Genomic DNA, 27710 nt, shown 5'->3' with positions numbered 1-27710 from the left:
GATTTCGGACCTTTTTCTGTGCCAATTTACATAGTTAATACCTGTTATTTGTTGTTATTGTGGTGGTGGTAACTGGTGAGTGTTGTGATTGTCAGTAAACCCTCTTTCCCTTTCTGAAATGGAGTACCATTCAGATCGTCCTCCAGATCCCGACCCGCCAGATCTTTCGCCGGATATAATGCTGACGGATTCTCCCCAGGAGACGCGAAAGCGCCCTAGGGATGATATACAACCTTCTCAACAAGGTAAGAGAATTATCTTAAACCCCGATCTCGCGTCTGCTAGCATTCAGACCATTTATACGCACCCGAGTCTCGACGCCACTAAGGTGTACGATGACAGTGACCCTGGACCATTTATCGTCCACGTTTCTCAGGATAGCTCTTCAGGAAGTCCAGCTTCTGGGACCCCGCTGAGGGCTATTAAGTTTGGACAATTTTTGTACAATCACAAAGTGACTGACATCACCAGAGGTGGTGTCAAAATGACCGGTCGTAACCGTGTTACTGTGGAATTTAAGTCTGCGGGAGCGGCCAACGAATTTATCAACCACCCAGCTCTGTCCCCAAACAAGTTTAAGGCAGTTATCCCAACTTACCACATCACCCGTATGGGTGTTGCTAGGAGAGTCCCAGTGGATCTCTCCATGGATGAGTTTGTGGGTTCTTTGGACCTCCCCCATGGATGCGGTATTGTTCTTAAAGCTCGCAGATTTAGTCGCAAAGTGATCAACAATGGAAACGTTTCATATGTCCCTACTCAAAGCGTAGTAATCACTTTCAGGGGACAATACCTCCCAGAAAAAATTTACTCTTTCCGTGCTGCTGTAGAAGTCGACAGATACACCTACCCAACCATCCAGTGCCACGCTTGTTGCAGGTTTGGCCATGTGAAGGCTAATTGCCGATCAAAGCCTTGCTGCTTCAAGTGTGCCCAACCACACTTGGGTGAGACTTGCGATGCAGATCCTCCCACTTGCATTTACTGCTCAGGAAGTCATGCTTCCACGGATAAGAACTGTCCAGAACAAGCTAGACAAAAATCCATAAAAGTCATTATGTCTCAGGACAGTATTTCGTTCGCTGAAGCCGATGCTCGACTTCCTAAAAGCAAAAAATCATTTGCTGAAGTAGCATCTTCACAACCTAATGGCCCATCTCTTAAAAAATCCTACAAAAAGACTGTGACCACTCAACGCAGGCCTAGGTCTCCTCTTTCTCCTGGCTATGACAGACTTGCCCATCAGGCCATTATCTCATCACCATCTTCCTCACTTCCTAATGGAAGTGCCCTGAATGTGATTACCCCCAATGACAACTTATTGGATAACTTACTTTCATTAGTTGTCAGTCTGCTGTCTAAATTCAGCGACACAATACCGCCCCACGTTGCACTTAAGATTAGAGAACTTTCATCCTTCAGCCAGAATGGCTCTGAACCCGACCCGGGTCCTTCAGTGGAATGCTCAGAGCCTTAAAAGTAAAAAACATGAAGTACTCAACTTAATAGATGACATCAAGCCCGTCATCGTTGCCATCTCTGAGTCATGGCTAGCGCCGGGTTCTCGTTTCCGAGTTCCGGGCTACTCGTGTCTGCGGGATGACAGGGATGACGGGTTTGCTGGGTGCGCTTTACTTGTGAAGCGTTCCCTTACCTTCTCCTCTATCCCTACCCCTCCCCACGGGCAGGAATTTAATGTTGTGGCCCTTAGGGCTTTAGACATTACTTTCGTGTCCGTGTATTTCCCTGATCCCCACCCTTCTCACCTCCCATCTTTTTATAATATCATTTCTTCTCTCCCGCAACCTCTCCTGATCATGGGGGACTTTAACGCCCACCATACCTCATGGGGTTCTTATCACACTGACGCTTTTGCAATCGCCCTCTTAGACATGCTTGATACCTTAGATGTTTGTATTTTAAATGACGGGTCTCCTACCCGTCGAGTCCTCCCCCGTCAGAACCCAAAAAGTGCTGTCGATCTCACTTTCTCGTCCCCTCTTCTTTCAACATCAATATTCTGGAGGGTCCTCCCAAATACCTTTGGGAGTGATCATTTTCCCATATCTATCTCGCTTCCTACCAGATCCACCATTCTTGCTGATACATGTGCCTTCCCAAGGTACGTGATAGGCAGGAATGAGTGGTCCAACTTCATCACCTCGGTTGAAGATAAGCTCAGTCTGATCCAGCCCTGTACTAGTGACAACTTTTTAAATAACTATGATCAGTTTGAAAAAGCTCTAACATCCTCTGCCAAAAATAGAAAATTGCGAAAAGGCCAAAGAGTCTCACCTCCTTGGTGGGACTCCGACTGCTCCTTGGCTGTTGACGAGCGCAAAAATGCAGAGGATGTTTATATCGCTAATATGAGCATGGAAAATTTCATAAACTACAAAAGGATAGCTGCACGCACCAAACGGCTCCTTAAGAAGAAAAAGAAACAGGGCTGGATCAGATTTTGTGAAAATCTTTCGCCTAGGTCCCCCCCTTCTCTGGTGTGGAGATACATTCGCCGATATCGCGGTTCCCTTAACGTCGAAGATATCTTGAGCAATGATCCCTCTCTATGGCTAGAAGGGTTCAGCGATAAACTGGCTCCACCTTATGTCCCACACTCCAGTGCTCTCCGTCCCCCACCAGCTCTCTTACTATCTTCAGACAGATTGGATTCTCCATTTACTATGGATGAACTCCAATCTGCTTTATCCGGTTTAACTGATTCATCTCCAGGTATTGATGGCATTCCATACTCTTTCCTTTCAAAATCAAGCCTCAAGGTCAAGCATGCCTACTTGGAGCTGATAAACTACTTTCTTGAGTACGGAGTTACTCCATGCTCTTGGAGTAAGCAAATAGTTGTTCCCATATTGAAGGCCGGAAAGGACCCCCGTGATCCTAACTCCCGACGTCCTATCGCCCTCTCCTCTGCTTTGGCGAAAATCTTAGAGCACTTAATTAAATGCAGGCTCGAATGGCTAATTGAGAATAGAGGAATCCTAGCCAAAACCCAGTTTGGGTTTAGGAAAGGGATGAGTACTCTAGACAGCCTTGCAATACTTACAACAGATATTCACATCGCATTCAAGAGGAAAGAATACCTTGTGGGTGTCTTCCTTGACATAGCGTCTGCCTATGATAATGTACTTCTTCCTGTGCTCAGGCAGAAAATGCGCCAGCTGAGCATTCCAGTGAAGCTTACCCGTCTGGTTTGCAGCCTATTCATGGAGAGATCCATCTACATAAAATCCCCTACCACCTCCCTTGATTCCCCAAAATTTGTTTGGAAAGGCCTCCCCCAGGGATCGGTCTTAAGCCCCCTCCTTTACAGTCTGTATACTTACGATCTAGATAAATCCGTTGACTGCTTCTGCGACATTCTACAGTACGCTGACGACTTGGCCCTCTATTATGCTTCTCCCTCGTTAGCGGAGACAAATGTCCAGCTGAACCTGGCTCTTAGGTACCTCACGGATTGGCTGGATAGACATGGGTTATCTCTTTCTCCCACTAAATGCACAGCAGTGATTTTCACTAGAAAAAGAAACATCCCAGATCTGGATGTTGTTATTGGAGAGCATTCAATCACTGTGTCAAATAAAGTTAAATTTTTGGGTGTGATTCTGGATTCCAGGTTGTCGGGTAGCCATCACATGAACTACGTGGCTCGGAAGTGCGAGAGGGGTGTCAACGTCCTCAGGTCACTGTCAGGTGTCTGGTGGGGCGCACATCCATACTCCCAGAAGCTACTGTACAACGCCATTGTTCGAAGTCACTTTGACTATGCCTCATTTATCCTGGACCCCTGTAATAAGGCTGCATTAGAAAAAATTGATAAGGTTCAGTACAAGTGTCTTCGAATAGTGTCCGGTGCAATGAAATCTACCCCCACCAATGCCCTTCAGGTTGAGTGTGTCGACCCCCCTCTCTCGCTGCGGAGACAGTACTTGTGTGACCGGTTTTTCCTCGGGATCTGGCAGTCAGAGTCTCACCCTCTATTGTCCAAGCTCGATACCCTTAAGCGGTTATGTCATGCTCAAGAAACCCATGGCCTTTCCTTCCTTCTCAAATCATTCATTTTTGCTTCCAACCTTCCTCATCCTTCAATTAAATTTAAAATGAACCCTCTGTTTAGTGTCCCTTATGATGCCCTGGTTTTTCAGCCCAATGTTGTTATGGACATGGGCATTGTGAAAAACGCTCCGGGGGCCGAGAAAACATTGACTCATAAACTCCAGTCAGAGTGGCCTGGTTGGCTCCCAGTCTTCACAGATGCCTCCAAATTTTCAGATAAGAGCAATGTTGGTCTAGCTGTCTGGCTTCCTAAGTACAAAATTACCCTTAATTTCAAACTCCCCCCTGAATCCTCGGTCTTCACGGGCGAGGCTACCGCTATTCTGGAGGCACTTCTGTACACTGAGTCTCACAAACTCAATAAAACTATTATTCTATCAGACTCTTCTAGCTGCTTACATTCAATTATTTCATTTCCTTTTAAATCAAAATCTAAATTCCCTATCATTCTTCAAATTAGACAAACTCTCTTCCGTTGCAAGACTCAGGGTATAGAGGTGGCTATTGCCTGGATACCTGGCCACAGTGGCATCATTGGTAATGAGTGTGCAGATTCCTTCGCTAAGGATGCCGTTAGCTTGGGCCTGGATACTCATTACCATAATTTTGCCCACGACCTTGCCTCGCTCGCAGGACCGAGGCTTGATAATTCCTGGAAGGAGTCCTGGGAAGCTTCCAGGAACATTAAAGGTAAGTATTACTCCTTAATCCAACCACATATTCCCAAAAGGCCATGGTTTTTTAGAGCAAGACTCCTAGATAAAACCTCCACCTCGACAATCTGCAGACTCCGTCTTGGTCATGCGTGCACGCCTGTGCACCTGGCTAGGATTCGGGTGCGTGATAGTTCGGTTTGTGACTGCGGCACCAGCGAAGGATCTGTCGACCACCTTTTCTTTGAGTGTCCTAACCTTCAAACCTCCCTCTATGATTTCCTCCCTTCCTCTATCCCAAGACCTGTAAATATCAATTACCTACTAACACTTGTACATACCCCAATCGCTAACATCCTGTATAAATTCTTCAAAACTAACAATATTAAACTATAAATTTGTTTGTGTTCATTATAATATACTAACCCTATGTTTGTGATGTCCCTGTATAAATTGTGTCCGTCTGTTTGTTTCAGGTATTAACCTTGTAAATATCTTTAAATCTCCACCGTAAAGACAGCAATTAACATAGTGTGTACCTTAACACAATCGTTTTTGGCCGAATTTGCTGTGTTAGTCACACACGGCACACAGCCACAAACAAAGATTGATTGATTACATTTTTCAAGAAAAAAGCCGCCATTTTAATTGACACCAAAGTTTAGGTAGGCGCATTTTTTTCGTGGATATGCCATGTCCTTTCTTTATTCCTTTGTCAATGGAAATTTAATATGAAGATGACGTGTAATTTATGACATTACAATGTAACAGGGGAGTTAATGATCTAACAGACTATGGTGAAACTAGGCATAAAGGTTACATGCATCACGGCTTATGATTGTCAAGAAAGATGCTGTCAAAATGCTATAACATTCTACAGCCATCGGTTGCGCGGCAGTCGTAAGTTGCGATGCACGGAATTGCGCCTTTACCCGTATCATGAAAACCTAAAACTTTTGAAACAAGTGTTCGATTGCCTTTTTGCATCATTAAATGGTTTGAACTTTCGTGATGCTGTATGCTATGTGTGGGTTTTGTTGGTGAAAAGAAACTTTAAAGCGGACCGTTAGATACAATGCAGTACTATCTTAAAACGTAAAAATACATGACAGAATGATGTAAGTACCGAAGACTCTAATTGGCTGTATTTTTTAAGTTTCGTGAAGTATTAAAACTTACACTTAGCTTACTGAGGATACAGGATGTACTTTTAGCAGTGGTCCAGTCAGGGATTCAGTATCTTCTACGAAAAACTTTTGCATCCAGTATTGAATTTATTCATTCAACAGAAAAAAACCTTAATCGGTTGACTTTGTATGAAGATCTATTTCATTTACGCAGATATTGCACTTGTTGTGTCTTGTTTCCGTTTGGTCATTCATTCACTGCCAAAAATCCATTCTGTAGATTTTTACTTCATATTCTAGGAACGAAGCCACCCTATTCGAACTAAATATGTATAGTTTCTTGTTTGCATACATACAATATAATATTTATGTTATTGAATGTAATGCTTTATAAGTAAATCGTAATCACTGTTATGCGCGGTACATAGGTATAATTATAATGATGATTAAATGTCAAATCAAATCAAAGTATAACATTTTTTATGATGAGAAACAACTTGCCTAAATTTATATTAAAAAATGTAAGTACCTATACGGTCATTTATTTGATAAATAGTCGAAAAAAATATCAGATATTTTGGTTTTTATAGAGAGAACTTATGTATTTACTTAGTCGTTTCCTCTTATCAAAATATCATAAAACATGATAACTTATACCAGACTCATACGAATAGCCGAGGAGACGTATTGAGAGGAAGACTATATCAGGATACATGGAGGTCCTAATAGTCTCTGCCTACCGCTTTGGAATAATGACTTGAGTTAAGAATGCTCTTCTTTAATAGATACTTCTAAAACTAAACATATCGTAACCGTATGATATAAATAAATATGTTTCCTTTGATCTACCAAAATGCATGAGGTATACATCTGGCCTTGTAGCACGGGGCGCTATTAAGACGGGACAAGAGTTCTCCGTCGCGTTCGCTCTTGAGCCTGCGCGATGTGAGTGAGCGCGATGCAAATCTCTTGTCACGTCTTAAATGCGCCCCGTACTATCCCTTCTATAGCTGTTAAATCGTACTCAATTTCCCACATTTATAATATAATCGTTAAGCTATTCATAAAGCCCTTCAAATGCCTTCAATATCTTTCAATGTATCATGTTCTGACAAAGTATAATAATATAATCATGTAAATATCATGTATCCCCATCTTATGTATTTTCTTTTGTAAACATAATAAGAGTTTAAAACTGTTATGTCCTTAGACAATGAGAGGAAGTAAATAAAGTAAGTTCCTCTAAAAAGTGTTATTAATACAAGAGGAGCAATTAAGGTAACCAGTTAATTATGAAAATAGGGTATACTTATTGCATCAGCGTTAAGCATACAATAATAATAATATATAACGTAGTTAGTCCCCCTATGCAAAGTAGTACTTTTGTCATTTGGAGACCCAATATGTGCATTTTCATCGCTATATACAATTATCTTCGGCGTGATCAATGATAAAATTACCAAAATGTACTATAATAATATATTATTGAGGGATTGTTAAAATTTAAGTATAGTTTTGTTTAGGTATTGCTAGAAAGACTATTATGTATCTAGACTAAAGTATTGTTATAGGTTAAAAATAATTAGTTATTAAACTTACTATTCGCAATATCCTTTTTTATGTATTCATTAGTATTATTTATTGTGTTATAGGTAAGTATTACTTTGTCATTCCTTGCTGATGTACATGGCCTTATGTATGAAATTGTGATTGATAATTTCATTAGTATAAAGTAATCTTCACTAATTATTTTATTAGTAATTGTAACAATTGGCGTAATAATTTGGTAATTAATTTTAAATATTATTAGCATGTACTTATATTTTTTCACGTTTTTCTATTGTTAATATTTAGTTTTATATAGTCAAATTATCCTGATTTCAGATAATAAAATTTCTACATATATTATAAACACCTTTCATATTATGTTTCATGACTATATGTGATATCGATGAACGCAATATAGAGTAATCTTTTACCAGTATCAGTACTTTTTATCCATTTCACATCCCTAATAATTCTTTACCTAAGTTTAATTTGTAGATTTCAAATATTTTAAAACAATTTATTACGGTAAATTATACCTACTACTACGTACATAACACTCGTACCTAACAAGATAAGCTCAACAAGAGTATTAATCCAGAAACGGTCAATCCCTCTTTAAATCCAATCAGATTTACCCACTCAGCATTTGTTGTAGCGGACCAAACACCTCCTGTTACTGCAGCGGTCAGATACAGTTTGTCCCGAAACCCGGAATATGTAGATTGATCCTGTGAACGACATCCAGCCACCACTGCACTTCCTATAGCGCTTATGGTGTACGGAACAGAGCTGTTTATGGTGTGTGGAGGGGACCAGGACTCGCCGGCGGATAGTGAGAGGGTGCTCGCCCCTCCCGCCGGTTCCTTCCGCGCGGCAAATGAGCGCCGCCCGCGGCCGCGAGAGGGCGTCCCGGCACGCTGTACGCGCGTGTGTGTGAGTGTGTGCGTGATAGTGGATAACAGAATAGCCGGTGGACGCGCGTGACTGGCATCAAAACACGCCGCTCTTGTGTAAATGACTTTGTTCTCGGCTATTATGCGTACCTGAGTCCCGAGGGACGGAATCGGCGATTAATATCGTGCATCGACACGGTGTTAAATATTGATGAGTGAGAGGATGTGAGTGGATGTCCGTGGGGTGTCGAGGTCTCGTGGGGTCGTCTGCCGAATTCGGTGTCTGCTGGGACTTACCGCGGCGGGAATCAGGTTTAGGAAATGACGAGATAGCGTGCGATTGGAGGAGTCAATTACTTAGCTGTCGTCTGAGGTAGTTTATAGGAATGTCCTAAACGGTATTTATTGACTAGAAAGATTAGATAGGTACTTAGCAGTAAACAATCAGGACTATTATTTTAATGAAGTTTTTAGAGGCACACCTAACAAAACCAACTTCCTGTTTCCCAGATTTAGTATCTTGTTATAGTTATGTATTATCCGAGTTAAAACAATATTTTAATAACTCCACTCATGTGGGCCTAAACCCAAGTTAGTTAATCTTTCAAGAGTGTAAATAAATACTCGGAACTTATAAATGTGGAATAGTAAAGCCGCGGTCACACTCCCATGTGCGTGCTGGCGCTAGGTTATTAACACCGCAGGATGCGCCGCCTATTTTAGGGAAGGCTGAACTAGGAATGGTTCACATTGCTGGGTCATTTTATTGTTTAGGGTTCCGTTGAGAAAGCTTTGAACTACGGTTAGGGTCCTATAGATTCCTAAGGTTTGGTTTTTAAATCCTCTTCTTGCGTGTCAGTCAAAAATGCTAACTAGTTAAACTTATCGTAAGAAATATTTTCCTCAGGAGGTACTTATAGAAAGAGTAGCTGCAAAAGGCTATGTTTCCTCTCAAAGGCACAGATATCCTTTGTGCCTACAGACATTATGAAACAGGCACTGAGAATATTATTCAGAATCATAAAAAATCTGGCATTGTTTGCAAAACAGCCCACTACCAAAGTATCAGTGGGTACGTTTACCTTGACGGAATAGTAACTTAATATGCATCGCAACATTAGATAGCGCGTGCTGTGTTTATAAAAATGAACTTAGAACTGGTAACTGAGATGCTTAAGTTACAGTATTTATAGAGTATTTTATAATAATATCGGTACCTACCTACTGAAGAGATTACCTGCATCACTCTGATTCTGATACCTGCTAAGTACCTACATGTAGGTAAGTACTTACCTACATTTTGGTATCAAATTAGATCTAAAATTGTTAAGGTTGTACACGGGCTATTAGAATACGATATTTTTATTATCAGGTAAATTGTGCCATTTTTCAATCGAGCTTTCTTGTTTGTTTTTATCAAATAAACGTTTTAAATCAACCTACGGAATTCGATCGACATTTCCGAACTCGTTCTTAACCAACCTCCTGCTTGGAAGTCCTCTTTTTACGTGGCACTGAAGATCCATAGCATTGTTTCTTAGAAACAACGAGTGCATGCGTGCGTGCCGCTACAAAGCTCTATCAGTTCTAGAGGGTGCGATTTTATCAGTGTTCGAGCTCAAGGTAGTCCATGTGCCTTAGTATAAATTTTTGGTCGCTTATAAATTATAACCTAGTTAGATCTTAAAAGGCCGAACCGATTACTTAATTATTATTAGAATACTATTACATAATTTTCAAACCAATAAAAAAAGAAAAATCAATGCATTGGACTCGAATTTACCACCGATATGATAGACAAGCAACCTACGGACATCAAACTTATACTTATAACAATACTTTTCAACCCTAGATTTCAAAAATAAGCAGCAAAGATCTACACAATGTAAACACAACCCACACTATGGGCTGACGCCGCGCAGCACTATCCAAAAAACCAGTGACCAAAACTATGCCTAACAGGACCAAAGCTTACGTGATGAAGTGACAAAACCCTGCCACGATGGACGACAGCTCTCCCGACCTGTCGCTGAAGCTGCGGCGGGGGTCGAGCGACTCCAGGGAATCCTTCTACATGGACTTTGCCCAGGGCATAGACTCGGACATAGAGGAGGTGACGACCATAGAGCGGGTGATTCCAGAGCACCCGGGGGGGCTGAGTGAGGGGGATGCTGACACGCTGAACACGCCGTCTGGACTGGAGGATCTCAAGGATATGCCGCCGTGGTAAGCCTTTTTATACTATTCTATTAATTATACTACAACTGCTAGTCTATTTTTTATAAGTATGAAGGTATACGTAAGTATACATAGGATAGGATGTCGATAAGTAAAAGAAAAGCCGTCCCGTTTCCTTGAGATCCCTTTCCGAGTGTCTTTTAGGTTACCTACATAGTTTTTCGCGTTAAAATTATATTTACTATACATTGTACCTACTTAGATCAATTTGCTGTTGCTCCCATAATAAAGTAGGATCTATTAATATCGGAGTAGAGCACGGATCTATGCCGGGGCCCGGAACATCTATCATTCTTGTAGAACTTTCTCTGCGGCCGCCGCGAGGTCAGGCGGGTGACTTTAGCTTGCGAAAAACTAGCTAAATACAACCGTGACTCTATCTCGTAGTATTAAACGTACGATTGCACGTTAGCTCTCGTTCGTTGGTTTTTTTCAAGATGGAGTAACCCTCCATGCCGCTTGCGGTTCACTTTATCTCGTGCGGTTACATACCAAAGGGCATTGTTGTTGCTTTGATGTGACACGGTGCTTTGGAACTGATAGATTATGGTCCAGTTTCTCGCCTCGATAAATCTAAGATAGTTTGAACTTATAACTGAAGTCCTCAAGTAATTGCCGAAACCAAGGAAATTCTGCCAATTAGAGTAGCGGATGCAGCAGCTCTGATTGACTTGACGTACTCAGTGTGAGAGGGTGTCTACTTCATTACTCGAGTTGATAGCTCAGACTGATGTAAAGTAGGGAAACTGTTCGCCACCGCAGACTCGACAGGATGATGATGATGACGCGTATCGGTTTAGTATACCATACTTACTAAGTGTTAGTTTTGCGCTCGCCAAGTTTGCCTACTGGGAACGCAGCCTAAGAATAGTATTATTATTCGAAGGATAATAAAAAGGAAGTGTCTTTGTGAGAGGTGTAAAGTGAACCCAATAAATGTTCATTCGTGCTTGAGTAACGTAAACAGAAGCGAGCAGCATTTAGAAAAAAAAAACTAACAAAAAAGGGCAATAGCTACCTACAAAGTAACATGTGACATGACTTAAATCAGGATTAAAAAAACGTCGAAAAAAGTTGTGAAGAGAAGATGATTCACGAAGTTTGATGCGAAGATAAATTTGAATTGGAACAGCTGTTTAGCATACGGCGCAACTTTAATAATCATCACAGAAACTTTTTCACTTACTTACCTAGTAATTTGGTGACTAAATAACTCTAGAGCTATATAGACTAGCTAGGGTTTTGTCATTGTGGTTAGAGAGAATTGGCTAGGTAGGTACCTATATAGTCAGACTACTTATCTTCAGTCGCTCAAGCCTATATAGGGTGATCCCGACGCGACATAGCTTTAGCAGACTACCTTTCTTCATACCATTCACAATTAAATTTATTAATTAACGATTATTAAATTGTTACCTAAAGATATAAAATGGAATCGTCAGCAGGTGACTACCGAATCACATTTTCATCGTTACAGCCGACAGTGAAATGGTAGAGTTTTAATTTTTATTCCCTTTTCTTTCCTAGCTCTGCGTTCTGCGCTTTATCAAATGAATGAATAATATTTATTCATCATAGTGCACCGGGAAAAGGCTATTTACACGTGGGTACACACACAAAACTTTCAGCTTTGCAAACAACGTTCTAAATTCGTGCGTCGTAAGGGTTAATTTTTATCTTGTAAGTATGGTGGCGTCCACCTATATAAAGGAAACATCACAGTTTTATACTTACTCTTTTTCCTCAGCAGCCATAATGGATTGTTGCGAGGTGCTGTAAAATAAAAAGTAAAAAGCCCGTGAAAAGTCCGTTTAAAACTACCGTCTTGTGGGTTCTCTTTGCAAGTATTTAAATACAGACAAGTGCTAGAATGGAGCCAATTAAACTTTAGTAAAAAATATCTTATGGGTAGTACAGTATAGTACAGTAGTAGTATAAGGCAGATAAATCTGACCCCTCTCAGAAGCATTGTTACTATGAGTGGGAGGTACAAAGATTTTCCCTAAGCAATTCAGTAAAGAACTTATAAAACCTTAAAGATTGTCATTAGAAATTTAGACAGATTTAGGTATGGCATCTATCTTAAAACAAATCTAAAGCTCTAATTTGCAGAGCATATTATTTTAATAACATTGAAATGCTGAACGAAGTAATAAATCACACTTACTTACAGCAAAATGTCTGGTTCAAAATATTAGCATAAACGAGGCTTGAAGTCGGGTCTAGATTTTAAATGAAGGCATCTGTTGCAAGGGGAGGCTTCTGCGGACAAGTGGATACCATTAAGCTATGAAAGTGAAATAAATTATCTATTCTTATCTTATGGTACTTTTACCGTGACCTAAGAGGTGTGTTATAATTTTAGGGTGTAAGTTTCATTTGTCGTTTTGGTGATTTGAATAGGTGGTATCTTGATGTGTCTGTGAGGTTAGTCCTTGGTAGGTACTTGTCAAATTCGATTCTGATGTGCATTCATATGTTATTCACAATTCAAATATGCTTACATGAATGACGTTGCCACATTTTGCACTTATACCGTTCCTAAGTATGTATTATTTCTTATTGAACTTTCCTGCAGTATCACAACACCCTGTGGGTAGGTAGGTATAATAAACTACCTGAGGGGTGAATAGTGGTACATTTCTCACCACTCACTCCAGACAGACAGATAGCCGAGGTGAAGCACGTGAGATGTATAAACACCTGAATATACGGGCAGGAGGCACACCGTGTATTGTGGCGAATTTTATTGCCTTTCCTCTGTTCTGGAGTGGAGACCACGATTAATCAAACGTAGTGGAGGACGCCTCCAGCTAGATGGGATGAGGACTTGCAAAGGTTGGCTGGTAAAAATTGGATGCGGATAGATCGCATCCAGTGGCGTGCTTTGGGAGAGCCTACGTCCAGCAGTGGACTGCTTTAGGCTAATGATTATTTCATTGGTTTTTCTCGGTTTCAAATAGCTTATTGGAGACCAATATATTAGAGCGGCAGCTCTAAATTAATGTTTGTCAAATTGGTGAGTAGTGGTGATTAGTTAGTCAGGCCAGGGTGCACTGTACAGTTGTATACAAGGTAAGGTCGATGTCTCACTCAGGGAGTACATTTTGTGCCTCCGATTAGGTATATTTTATAAAAAATATTTTATGCTATATGCGGCGTCCGACTTTGACGTAAACGTTTCGATCAACATCCTTCGGCCTACCTACGGCGTCTACGCGCCAACGTCGGCGTGTGAGGGAGACCGCATCTCTCTCTCTCTCTCTCAGCCTTCCGTAGTCCACTGTTGGACATAGGCCTCTCCTAACGATCGCCACCCCAAACGGTCACCCGCCATCTGCATCCAGCGGCTTCCCGCTACCTTCCGCAGATCATCAGACCAACGGGTTGGGGGGCGACCGACACGCCGTTTGCCGACACGGGGTCTCCACTCCAGAACCTTTCTACTCCAGCGGTCGTCGGCTCTGCGGGCTACGTGGCCAGCCCATTGCCATTTCAGCGTGCTAATCCTTTTGGCTATGTCGGTAACTTTAGTTCTCCTGCGGATTTCTTCATTACGAATCCTATCTCGCAGGGACACGCCTAACATAGCCCTTTCCATAGCACGCTGAGCAACTCTGAGCTTGTGGATAAGCCCTTTGGTGAAGCACCACGTCTCGGCTCCGTAAGTCATCACTGGCAACACGCACTGATTGAAAACTTTTGTTTTCAGACACTGAGGTATGTTTTCAGTGAAGATGTGAGACCGCATCAGTACATTTCTATAGTGAGCATCGTGACGCAGCCTCTGGCGTGACGCTGGACGCGATCTACGGCACGTAATAGGAGACCCAGGCCTTAGAAACATGCTAAGACCCTTTTCTAACATACCAGCAGTGGCAGTTGAAGTGGCAAGACATTATTTTATTTCTTTAACTTTCACTGCAGAAAACTTTTCTATTTGGCAAATAACACTGTTTGTGTTTAGATATATTTCTCTAAATCACTTTATTAAATATTTAGCTCTCGCTTAGACACGTATAAGAGACTGTAGAGTCGTGAACCGTAAAAACAAAGGCTAGACAAAAGAACCGCACTGAATCATTAAACAATCTGGACGCCTTTCCACCGCAACTGGGAACGAAGAAATATCGAAATTTCTGTTACTGATAGTAGGTACTTCATGTACTCAATTACAATAATATCAAAGAGTTGGTTTTGGCAAGTCGCCAGTTGAGTATATAGAAAAGTCTTGCGAGTATTAAGTACGACGTAGGTATGTAACTATGTATCTATAATGAATACTTTTACTAAGCACTACAATTTACGGATTGTCACTATCTTATATACACACGGCAACGTTAAATGGTTGGCAGGGCACACTAACGTAGGTAGTGTATGTGTGTGTCAGCGACGTCGAGGTAATTATTTAGTTCTGGGCAACCCACACACGGATATTGTAAGCATGTAGTTGTGCCAGTGGCAATGAGTCATTGTTTTTATGATATGAAGCAAAATTTTGCAATGCATTGTAATAGATTGAATGGCTCAGTTGGTATGATACAAGACTTACAATAATCGGTATGGTGGTTCAAATCCCTGTGAACTTGCAAAATTCCTTTTTTGGTTTTTTTTATAGATTTAGTTTATTTTTTAATATGGCTAATAATAGTATTGTAGTATATACGAATAACGACGAAGCGTCCGTAGTCGAGCGGGCCTCAGTGATCGTAACTGATCGCTGAGGTTAAGCAACAACTGACACGGTCAGCCATTGGATGGGTGACCAATTTCAAGTGGTGCTTTTCTGGACGCTTCCGTGCTTCGGACGGCACGTTAAGCCGTGGGTCCCGGTTGCTGCTTCGGCAGCAGTCGTTAAGCCTAGTCAGAGGCCTTCGGGCGGCTTGAAAACATCTGACAGTCGGGTTGCCCACTTACCCGACAACTCTCTCAGCACAAGCTTGCTTGTGTTGGGGTCCACCAACCCGCACTTGGCCAGCGTGGTGGACTAGGCCTAAACCCTTCCTTCATTGGAAGGAGACCCGTGCCCCAGCAGTGGGGACGTAATGGGTCGTGATGATGATATACGAATAAAAGCAACACAGAAAGTAAATGAAACAAGTTATTAAGTGTTAAAATTACCAAATTTATTCTTGCCGTAACATAAACATTAAGGATGTTACGTTTTTGTTGTTTTTCGTTTTAAAACATAGTTGTAGTTTATATTAATAAGGAAAATTTTCAATTTGCAGTTTTAAATCATAATAAACATCAGAAAAGGATGGACTGGCTGTTTTACTAAAGTAAATAGGCAAGTCATTAGTTATATGAATCAACATGTTAATTAGCTAGAAATAAGATAACTTATTCCAACCTCAGTAACAATAACATCATTAACACATTGGCTTACCCATAATTGTAAATAATAATAAGTATTTAACAAAATAACTAAAATCTTATACAAATGGAAAAATAAAAATTACTGAGCTAACCCCAATAACTATAATTTTCACCACTTTTTCGCCATAATATCTTACCATCCATCCTTGTCTGACTTAAAGGACTTTTCATCACTAAATATCACCACATTGTTGCACCAATCAAAGTTTAAAATAGTCAGTCGCAAAACGCACTCTGTTTGGACGATGCTGATCGGTTAGAGCAATTTTCTTCGTCGGCCTCCGACACCGCAACCCTGCAGCACGCAAGTGAACCCGTACGGTTTGTAGGGATAGATTATGTGTTGTGGCCGTAGAACGGGTGCTGCAGAACGGATCAGCGCTATGTGCAGCTACGATTTCTCGATGGCGTGGTGATGCATCCGTATAGACGACTACTGTCCCGAATCTGCGTATCGGTGAACCCATAATTGAACAGTTCTCCTCTGCAAACAAAAAAAACAAATACTTAGCTTATACAAATACAAATATTCTAACAGTCAAATAAAATATTTACAATTCTATGTTACTTAGGGTGCTTTTCCACCAGAGATGTGCTATGCAGCTATGCTGCGAAGATGTGATATCTACGCTACGAAAATATGTGACCGTTTCCACCAATACTACGCTAGGTAGCTGTGCGAGGAAGATGCGCTACGAAGATGCGCGATCTCGAGCTATGCTATGTATCGATAGTGGGGAAACGACGGGGGCGGCTACACCACTCGCGATGGTCCATAGCACATATCCATAGCACGCATCCATAGCACACATCCATAGCACGCATCATTCCATACAAAAAACATATCTTAGTTGAATCCGTTTCCACCAGTGCTAAGCTATGTGCTTGGTGTAATATGATTGGTGGATATCAAACGCATCCATAGCATCGTAGCATAGCACATCTCTGGTGGAAAAGCACCCTGTTAAACGTCTTGCGATTTCACTAATTGTAATATTTTGTTCATAGAATACAATTATCTCCGCCTTTTTGAACATGGTCAAATGACTTTCCATAGTGACTGCGAAGATAAATTAATTATAAATTGACAAATCACAAAGTGAATCACTATGCAGACGCAGAGGTGAATTGTCACTAAAACTAAAAACTAATTTCGTTTATTCATATTGTATGAGGGTAGAATGGTTTTACTTCTCAAATGAAGAACGAATCATATATTTTTAGCGAAGAGAAATAGTCGACAGCTATGCAGCTTGTAGTCATTTGTCAATTTCAAATAAATTTATTTTATACTCAACAGCGTTTAAATTAACGCTAAATTTAAATAAAGTAAAATAAAAATACCCATCAGTGGACTCGAACTCACGACCTATGTTTCATAAGTCTAACATACTACCAATGAGCTACGAAGAGTATAGCTTCAAGTTGTGAAATTTTGCTTCAAGTCAATTTTATAACTATTTGACTTACTCGACCGGTTGATATTTTTATGTCACAGCTGGTGTAAGGGCGTTTGCCTACGCGCAAACTCGTGAATCAGCTCGCAGCGACCGCCGCGCTGATAAGACGTGTACCGCGACTACCGACTAATTAATTATTTTAAACGTTATGCGACGCGCGCAGTTTAGCCCGCAAAATGGCAAAAACTATAATTATTAATGAGTTTTTAACGTTCGTACAGAACAAAATTGACAAGCTAGATAATCTTAGTATTATTCAAATATGTGCAACGAACTTCAGTGAAAATGACATCGAAAACGGGAAGTCGGAGCTATTTAATGCGCTACCAGAAAGTGGGAGGTGTCTCCAGAGGAAGGGTGAGGATAAAAGCAAAAAAAATATCATGGATGTCCTAAAAGTCTTCAAGGAAACCGAGCCGTCGAAGCAACCTATCTTTGTGGCGCAAGATTTAAATAAACTGCCCCCTGTCACCTTCGACCACATAGATGTGACGCGACTCTTAGAGCCTGTCCAGACGGAGCGTTTTGCGCGCGTAAGCTTACGCGCGTAGACACTCGCGCGTTCCCGAGGCACTAGAGCTACAAGCACTCCGTCCAGATGCTCTCGCGCGTTTCAAAACTCGCGCGTAAAACGCGTGTCATGCGCCCGACTCTCGACTCGCTCGTTTTACGCGCGAGCGCCGCGCGAGTCGAGATACTCTGGCGGCATTGGAGCGTTCAGTAGTATGCGCGTGTCCATAGAGAGTGGACGTATTTAGATTTGAAATGGAGCGCGATAACTTCGACACCGAACTTTTAATTGAAGAAGTTGAAAAGAGAATAGCCATATGGGATATGGAATCTGCTGATTACGCAAATAGACTCATTAAACGTAGGAATTGGGAAGAAATAGTCGAAATTTTTTGCGAAGCTGGTGATTCCGACGAAAAGAAAAAAACGTTGGGTAAGTGACAATTACTTTATTTAATAAGATTATTTCTTAAACTACGTAGGCTACTACAAACTACTATACCATCTTGTCTTGCCAAGGGATTTTCCCTTCATTTACAAAATAATCAGCGAATCTGTCTCTTATATTCTTAGATCTCGCATTAGGCCTCACTGCCTCACAGTTCAAACTATTTAGGGAAGTTTCGTACAGAGTGTCATCATATCTATAACCATCTCTTAACCTTACGTAATTATGAAGGACACAACAAGCTTTAATGATGTTTTCTGCAAACTCAATGTCAACATTTAATGGTCTATGAAATATTCTCCATTTATTTACCAAAATACCAAAGGAACATTCAATGTAACGCCGGGCTCTGGATAGGCGATAGTTGAAAATTCTTTTTTTGGTTGTTAGAGATTTACCGCAATAAGGGCGCATTACGTTTTCAGATAGACCAAACGCCTCATCACCTACAATCACGTGTGGCAAGGGAGTTGTATCTGTTTGCGATATTGGCTTTGGGTCTGGAATATCTAAAGTTTTGTCGACAAGTTTTTTATACAAAACGGAGTCTTTGAAAATTGTGGAGTCACTACTTTTGCCATATGCGCCGATATCTACAGAAATAAAACAATAATTTGCATCGCATACAGCCAATAAAACAGTTGAAAAATAATTCTTATAGTTATAGAAAAGAGACCCAGAATGGTCAGGCTTTATGATACGGAAATGCTTGCCATCTACGGCGCCGATACAATTTGGAAAATGTGTATACTTTTGGAATTGTTTTGAAATCTCTTCCCATTCTGCTTTCGTAGGTTCTCTCATCACTATATTTTGCAGTTTTAGCCATATGACGTAACAAGTTTTCTGTACTATTTCGATAATTGTCGACTTTCCCAATCTGTAGGCATAATGCAAGTCCGCAAAATAACATCCTGTAGCCAAATATCTGAAAAAAAAATGTTATTAAATATAAATATTTAGTAAGGTCGTTTCAATATTTTTTTTATTATTTCAGGAATGTTATTGCAAAAGAAGTGGAAAGGATTGCGTGATGGCTTTGTCAGAGAAATGAAAAGGATAAAAACCACACCGTCTGGATCAAAAGCCAGCAAAAATAAATATATATATTTTGAACGTTTGATGTTCCTCGAACGATCGACACGCAATAAAACTACTGATAGCAACATCGTTTCCTCGCCTGCTGCACCTGAAGAACAAGACATTTCTGGCGACGGGGAAGATGTTATGAGACCTCCAGTTAGCCAGCCGAAAAAGAAAAAAAAAATGAACGCAGCCGATGAGGAATTTCTTGCCATTATAAGCAAAAATTTAGCACCTAGAAATCAGCCACAAACATCGGAGTCTGATGATGATAAACTATTTTGTTTGTCACTGCATAAGGAGCTTATTAAAGTACCTGAAGAAATGAGGCTTCAAGCTAAAATTGATTTAATGAATGTGCTCCAAAAAGCTCAACGAGCCCCATGTCATTCACCTTCACATTATATTCCTTCACCTGCACCTTCACCACAATATAATCACCAAGCAGGAATGACACACCGCGGACAAAGAGGATTTTTTAACGATACAGGATATAACGAAACAGACCCTTCAGCATCTTCGTTTTCACGTTATTGCACTGGACAACGCAATTCCCAATCTAACCCATCACCGGCGTCTAACTACAATAACCCATCACCGGCGTCTAACTACAATAACCCATCACCGGCGTCTACTCAAGATTCCCAAGAGAGTGAATTGATGGAGCTATACCGAGATTGTTAAATTGATTAAGGGAAAAAAGTATAAAAATAATAAATATTATTACCTCAAAGTAATCACGAGTTTTTCTTCGGCAGAAACAGTATCCTTTAGCACATAGATTCTGTTGGGTGTCAAATCATCTTGTATAAGTTTTAGCAAATCATCGAACGATGTTACTGACATCCGGAAGTAATTGAAAAACTTTTCGTTGTGTTCTCTCAGCTTTGGGTATAATGTTATAAACATACTTTGCGTCATTCTGTCTCGTAGAATTGGATGCACGTTAAATCTTCGACTTTCTCTACGTTTACGACGTTTCCATCGACGGTACGCAAGCCACAACACAACCGCTGTGAGAGGCTCCATTTTTAAAACTGGCTGAATCCGTCCGCCAGACACCGCGCGTAGCAACGCGCGTAAAACGCAGCATCTGGACGCAACATAAATTGAAACGCGCGAGAGCTTACGCGCGCAAAACGCTCCGTCTGGACAGGCTCTTAAAGGACCTTGCTTATATGAAAAATGAAATAGAAAGTATCCGCATTGACACAATTTCCAAGTCTTTCCAAGCCGGCGTTGCCTACGCGCAAACTCGTTTGTGCTGTTGTGTGTGTGTGTGTGGTTTGTTACTGGTGTATTTACCGATTTCTGCTTTATTGCACACATAGACCACGTTAGTGTGCACACATACACTACGTTTGTGTGCCCTGCCAACCATTTGGAGGTGCCGTGTGTACCTCGGTGCAATTGCTTTCCTACGTAGGTGGGTAAGCACTGAAATAGATAGAACATACCTAACATAATAACATTACATTGCAAGATAGCTCTTAGGTCCATCTCAAGTACTAGGCAGGCTAGGCACTAAATAGACTAGCGTCTAACTCAGTCTACGCCTGTCTGCGCATAAACTTGGAGGCTGCGGTCTGTCTTACTGAATACTGTCGCCTATAAAATGACACGTTTGATCTAGATTTAATTATATTTGTTGAAAAATATGAATCAGACACATCATAGTTTACAAGAGGATTGCAAGTGTCATGGTGCTACTCGGTTTTTGAACTGTCAATCAAAAAAAGTCCAACTTCGAGTATCACGATGGCTGGCCTCTTGTTAGACTCATACTTATAGTATGAGAGTTCAATCTTACATGGGTTAGTGTTCTTCGTATCATTTATTTATAACGAACGAATATAAAGATAATTTACTAAATTATGTCGGTGACTGTACCGTATAATATAATAGCTACCTATGTATATGTATGCATAATGTAGTAAGTGTTATTCTGTGGCCAGTCCCCTGGACTGTGTAAATAGGTGCATGCTGGTAACTAATTTACTACGTGGGTGGTCCTGCAGCTATTATGAACGTTTAACGTTTTAGATATTATAGCTAAGCTGCTACATTTATTCTATCATTAGATTACAGGGGTATTAAGAAGTAACAGAACCTCAAAACTTTACACCGTGATGGCAATTAAATAATTACTTCATCACGTCGCCAAAGCTATAGGGATATTCTCTACTAGATAAACTCCAACTTTAGCAAGTATCATACCTACTGCTTCTTCTGTTTTTGATGAAATTGTCTATCTATCTTATGCATGTATTTACACATAATCATATTAAAGACAGGTTTAATGAAGATGCGAATAGACCTAAATGTATCTAGAGAATTTTTCCTCGGAGATGACTCTGCGAAAATGTCTAGAAGCAATAGTCCTTTGATGTCGTCACGATGTGCGCCAGATTACGATCACCCGTGAGCCACTCGAGGCGCCTAAGTGCTCTAGACCACCTTATACTGGTTCATAATGAGCTTCGCCACACCTGGCTTTGACTTAGTGATGCCGAAGAATCTGTTCCATCACGATAGAGGGCGTGTTTCTCTACAGGGTGTTGCAAATGTGATGTAGTAAGAGGAAACCGGGTGACTCTGCTCGTAAAACGAAAAAAGTTTACATATAATATTAAGTATTTCTACTCCCATGTTTAACATACATACATACATACATATACTCACGCCTGTCTCCCAGAGGGGTAGGCAGAGACTATGGATCTCCACGTGCCACGATCCTGACATACTTCTTTCGCTTCCTCCACATTCATTAGTCTCTTCATACACGCACGTCGGTTTCGGAAACTCCTAATTTGGCTCTTCTTGAGTATGTCGCCTATCTGGTCGACATACTTTCGCCTAGGACGTCCTCTACCGACACAACCATTCATCTCCGCACAATAAATTTCTTTCGTCAGTCTTCTTTCATCCATCCTTTCAATGTGACCAAACCATCTCAACATTCCCTTTTCAATTTTGGTCACTACGTCTTCTTTTACTCCAACTCGCTCTCTTATAATACTATTCCTTATCCTATCATTCAGTTTCAGTCCACACATACTTCTTAGAGAGCGCATCTCAACAGCATTTACCCTACTTTCATTCTTCTTCTGCCAGACCCAGCTTTCACTTCCATACATTAGCGTAGGGACCAACACTCCCCCATGAACAGCCAAACGAGCCTTTTGAGACACGCTTTGACTCCTCATGAAAGAGTGCAAGGCCCCATTCACTTTATTTCCCGCTTTCACTCTTCTTTCAATATCCCCCTCACATTTCCCATCCCTCGTAAACAGACTACCCAAATATGCAAACTCATTCACTTGCTCCACTCTTTCGTTCTCGATCGTGATCTCACATTCAGTTACCTCTTCATCTCTTTCAAACACCATCACTTTCGTCTTACTAACATTCACTTTCATTCCTTTCCTTTTAAAACTTTCATGCATGAGAGTTACTTGTTGTTGCAGCTGTTCTACCGACGATGCAAGTATGACTTGATCGTCAGCATACAGCAAGCACTTAAGAAGTAACTCTCCTATTCGTAAACCTCTTTCATCATCTTTCATATCCTTGAGACAACTATCCATAAACAGATTAAACAGCCAAGGCGAAGCCACACATCCCTGTCTAACACCCCTGTGGATATCAAACCAGTCCGTGTAGGCTCCGTTTATCCTGACACAAGCACTAGACTCCCTATAAAGGGACCCCAGTGCCCGCGTCAGGTGACTGTCCACTCCATAAACGGACAGTGTCTCCCATAAATCATTCCTCTTCACTCTATCATAAGCCTTTTCCAAATCTACGAAGGCACAGAACACCTTTTGCTGCTTTGCAAGGACCTTTTCTGTGACGCTTCGTAGAGAAAAGACTTGATCCGTACATCCCATCCCCTTTCGAAAACCACCTTGCACATCCCAGATCTTTTCTTCCGTCTCTTTCACTACCCTTTCAATCAATATTTTTTCATACAATTTACCAACTATACTTAAGAGGCTGATGCCGCGGTAACTGTTGCAGGTCTGGAGCGAGCCTTTTCCTTTATACAAAGGAACTATGACCGCTCTGCACCAGTCGCGTGGCACCGTACCGCAACGCCAGCACTGATTGAAGAGTTGGTAAAGCTCACTTGCAGCCACTCCACCTCCCGCTCTTAGCATCTCTAAAGATACCCTATCATACCCGGCCGATTTACCAACTTTCATTCTTTTTAATGCTTCCATAATTTCTTTCATACTTATCTTGTTTTCCTCATCTACTATTCTTTCATTTTCTACCTCTACATCACTACTAGTCCTACAATCTGTGCATTCAAACAAACTTTCAAAATATTCCTTCCATCTTTTAAGAACTTTATTTTCATCTTTCAAAACATCTCCATTTTCATCCCTTATCACATCCAGATTTGTATTCTCTGACTTCCCTCGAGCCTTTCTTACCAACTTCCAGAACAATTTAATGTTCGCTCGAAAGTTGTCAGAGAATTTTCTGTCATATTCATCTTTTAATGCCTTCTTCTTTCTTTCAATCACTTCTTTTACTTTTTTCTTTAGCAGAACATACTTTTCTCGAATCTCTTTCATTTCATCGTCCATTCCCTGATTTCCTTGCATTCTGTTGTTGGCTTTTTTAGACAAAAAATCCAACCATGCCATTTTCTTTTCATTCACTACCTTTTTGCATTCATCATCCCACCATGTAACCTTACCATTCTTCTTTCTTTTATTCACTCCACATACTTTCACTGTATTTATTTCGCTGTATTTACTAAACTATCTTTCAAGCGCTTCCATTTTTCTTCTAAATCATTTTCATCTAAGACCATCCCATGTTTAAGTAATTATAAAAACAGTTAGGTGACCGTTTCTGTGGAAAGCCAAAAAAAATGTGTATATCTACTTACTTATCTAAGTTTTTAACATAAAATTTACCTACCGGTGAATCGGTCTATCACCTTTCAACTTACTAAGTTTAATTTTGTACTTACCACTTTTATGACGCTATCACAAAAATACCTATATCTTTACGAAAATGTATGACTGCTATTTGTTTTTCAAACCTACAAGCATAAAAATCACCAGACTGCATATCTAAACATTCGTACTTTTGGTCTAGACTTGGCTAGCATGCCTGAGAGAAGGAAATAAATCAACACGCCCGACGATGTGCAATTTGCGTCAGATTTCAGCGGGAAGTTGGTTTTATGTAAATTATTCAAACTTGGCCGTTTCAGGAGGGTCACTACACCTTGCGCGTAACGAAGCTTCGTAGCACTGCGCAGTCCGCTAACCACGACTAGGTATATTATATCGTTGTAACGTACCGATTGTATGGCGATCTGCCCAATGCACCTCGCCCGCGCCCCGACCCCGTCTCGACTTCTTCAGTAAACGTCAACCAACAAATAGGGAAGACCTCTTTGACGCCGCCACCACTGCGTCTCTCTAGTCTCAGAGAGCGGAGCGCCTATAACCGCTCAGGTAAGTTTGTTTTTTAGCAAGCTAAAGTAACCACTCAAAGGCTGTTTTCTGCAGATGCTGATTCGATCTGCTTGCGGCTGAAGTGAAATGAATCATTCATGTAAAGAGGTTGACGGTGTGAGTGTTTTTACTAAACCGCGGCAAGAATAGAGTGGTGTAATACGCTAAGGGTTGTTGTCTGTTTTTGCTAGCACTTATCCTGTCATTTTCAAAACTTTTCTTAGCTGGGCCATTATTTTATTTTAGGGACCATCATCGGTCCCCTACAAAGAAACATTTAAAAAAAATTAAATAATGAAATTCAGGAATATAGCTACCGTCTGTAGCAATTAAGGGCCCGTACAGGGTGACGTGCCGCGCCAATTTTGGGTTTTCAATGCTCTTCACACAGCACACGCAGTGACACGCACACATGTAAGTTTGCACAGTGGGTCGATAAACTTTTACTCGCCAACTTTATTGACAATTATGTTCAAGTACATTTTGGGTGATTTTAGGGTAAGTAAGTATAATTCTTACTTACACTGGTAGGCACAAGGAAAGAGTAGAAATTAATAGGGGTGCCACTTTACTCTATACTCGGAACCCAATTAGCTTTCACAAACAAATGTGGTATTTACTTGTAGAAAGGTAACTACAAGTATTAAAGTGTAGATAATAAGTTTCGGGCATCCTCCAGCCAACTGAACCCCGACGACAAAGCAAAGTAAATACATAGTGTCGCAAAAGGGCTATACTAAGCCAAAAGGGGATGACTCAAGGGGTCATTCTGAACAACTTTTGTTCTACGAGATTTGCAAATTCGCGAAAAAAAATATTCGTTTTCCATGGTAAAAAGTCACATGTCCAACAAAAGTTAATTTCCAAAACTCGTAGAGCAAAAGTTCAGAATGACCCCCTGTCTTACTCCTTTTTACCGGACTGCCGAAAGAGGGGGGTAATGTTTTTTGATTGTATGTATGTATGTTTGTCTGTTTCTTTGTTCCCTCCTGTAGCCTAAACGGCTTGATAGATTTTGATGTATGAGGTATTGTTAGAAGCGTATTGATGGCGCGATGGTTATAGGCTATGTGACGTTCTATTAAAATGTACATAGCGCCCTCTAGAGGACATAACGTGATGATCGAAAAAATAATAATTCAACTTTGCCGTGTAAGGTATCAAATGAAAGGGCTTGATTTTCACATTATAAAAATATGCATATTGAAGGTATTTAAATAACAACACCAAAATTATTGAAATAAAAAATGATCATGAACTACCTACCGACGTAAAATTTCATAAAATAAAAACAACTAAAAAGTTACAAATAAAAAAATACAATTATAAACAAACGAAAAACCCGACTGTACGCTAAAAACATGAAAACAAGTCCAAATGTTAATGGAAAGTATCGCAGGCGGGGACCAACTTGACCGCCACTCAAGGCCGTTTTCTAAGTAACATTCAGCTAAATGGTGAATCCTCTGCTGGTCCCCGCCTACGATACTTTCCATTAACATTGGGACTTGTTTTCATATTTTTAGCGTGCAGTCGGGTTTTTTGTTTGTTTATAATTTGTTTAGTACTATATACCGCTTTTTCAATACCTGTAAGTAAGTAATCTTTTTTGGTAGCAGCATAATATTTTTAATTAATTTTAGGGTTTCGAACGTCAAAAGAAAAAAAGCAACCGTTATAGGATCTCTTTGTTGTCCGTCTGTCACCGCCCTTTTTCTCAGAAACGGGTAAAGATATCAAGCTGATATTTCACATAGATGGGGAGTAACCCAAAAAAAATATTATGGTACTCCCTGTCCCACACAAGTAAATTGGGGCTTATATTTTTTCCAGTTATTTTGATGTGTATCCTTTTTTTTCTTTGTTGTTTTGTATAAGTATGTGTTTGTTTTCTTTAAATCTGTATTTTTTTTGTTTTTGCTGTCTATGTGTCGAATAAATGTATCTTTATCTTCAAGTCACGCTATCTATCGTTTGTTTTTTTTGTGGCTACTGTCTATAGAAGAAATTCCGTCATTGACAATTTTACGTTTTTAATTTTTATTTTTACATTTTCGTGGAGAACCAACAGCATTTTGTTAATAAATAATTATTACTTATGAACACATAACAACTTGATGCCATTAACAGAATGAACTTAGTAAACCCAGTAAACCTAACACATCCAGAGGAAAAATAAAATCTCTTTCTCTCTCTCTGAAAAACATACTTAATAGCCCAAACTCGATGCTTTTAGCTATTAACATCTTTGAAATAAAATTGAGCCACCACCGTGTTACTGCCCTCATCAGATCCTCACGAGACCATACCTCAACCAGCACCAAGAGACTGTATTTTTGATCCCTAACCTAATGTTCGTGCGTATTGTCATCACTTAGATCCATTCGCTATATTCCTGCTCCTCATCAGACCTTTACGAGACTGTAATGTCACGAGAATATTGCGCACTATCTAATTTAATTTAATGTATTGAATATACTGGAAGAATTATGCTTCCTCAATTTCAAATCAAATTATGTTGGTGTCATAAAAGTTGAAAAAGTGCAATGACAACCAATGTGCAGTGATTTTGTATCTGTACACGATAAGATCGCGAGCTGTCAGTGCTGCCTAAACCGACGTGACCCTTCTTTGGAGGCCAGCGGCCAACTGAGTCAAACGTCACTTGTGTTTATGATTTTATAACACAGAAAGCCGCCATAGATATTTGTATGAAGATTTGAGGGAAAAAAATTGCTCAAGTTTGGGATTAATTTACACAAAATAAGTGTATGTTTATTAAAAAACAAGGTATTTAGCGCCTAGTCCAAGCCTTTA

General features: G+C 40.4%; 3 protein-coding genes across 3 annotated transcripts in view; 2 read left to right on the top strand and 1 right to left on the bottom strand.

Annotated features, from left to right (window-relative positions):
• Window positions 1-10160: 10160 nt before the first annotated feature.
• Window positions 10161-27710, top strand: part of LOC105398248 (proton channel OtopLc) — a 73993-nt gene continuing 56443 nt past the window's right edge. Inside the window, exon 1 of the mRNA XM_048625197.1 lies at window positions 10161-10521. Coding sequence (XP_048481154.1) covers window positions 10298-10521 — 224 coding nt within the window. The 5' untranslated portion in view covers window positions 10161-10297. The remainder of the gene's footprint in view (window positions 10522-27710) is intronic.
• LOC105392305 lies at window positions 17865-20146 on the top strand. Its single transcript, XM_011563908.3, has 2 exons — window positions 17865-18315; window positions 19328-20146. Exons 1-2 carry the CDS (start codon window positions 18138-18140, stop codon window positions 20095-20097), a joined length of 948 nt encoding a protein of 315 aa, XP_011562210.2. The 5' UTR covers window positions 17865-18137; the 3' UTR covers window positions 20098-20146.
• LOC119690616 (protein ALP1-like) lies at window positions 18317-20582 on the bottom strand. The gene is made up of 2 exons (XM_048625199.1): window positions 20141-20582; window positions 18317-19258 (listed from the first exon to the last, which is right to left on the bottom strand). The coding sequence occupies exons 1-2, from the start codon at window positions 20440-20442 to the stop codon at window positions 18379-18381; spliced, it is 1182 nt and encodes a 393-aa protein (XP_048481156.1). The 5' UTR covers window positions 20443-20582; the 3' UTR covers window positions 18317-18378.

The sequence above is a fragment of the Plutella xylostella genome, chromosome 13, assembly GCF_932276165.1.
Source record: "Plutella xylostella chromosome 13, ilPluXylo3.1, whole genome shotgun sequence".
NCBI classification, from domain to species: domain Eukaryota; kingdom Metazoa; phylum Arthropoda; class Insecta; order Lepidoptera; family Plutellidae; genus Plutella; species Plutella xylostella.
Note: the sequence above shows the minus strand (reverse complement) of the source record. Positions and strands in the feature narration are given on the sequence as shown.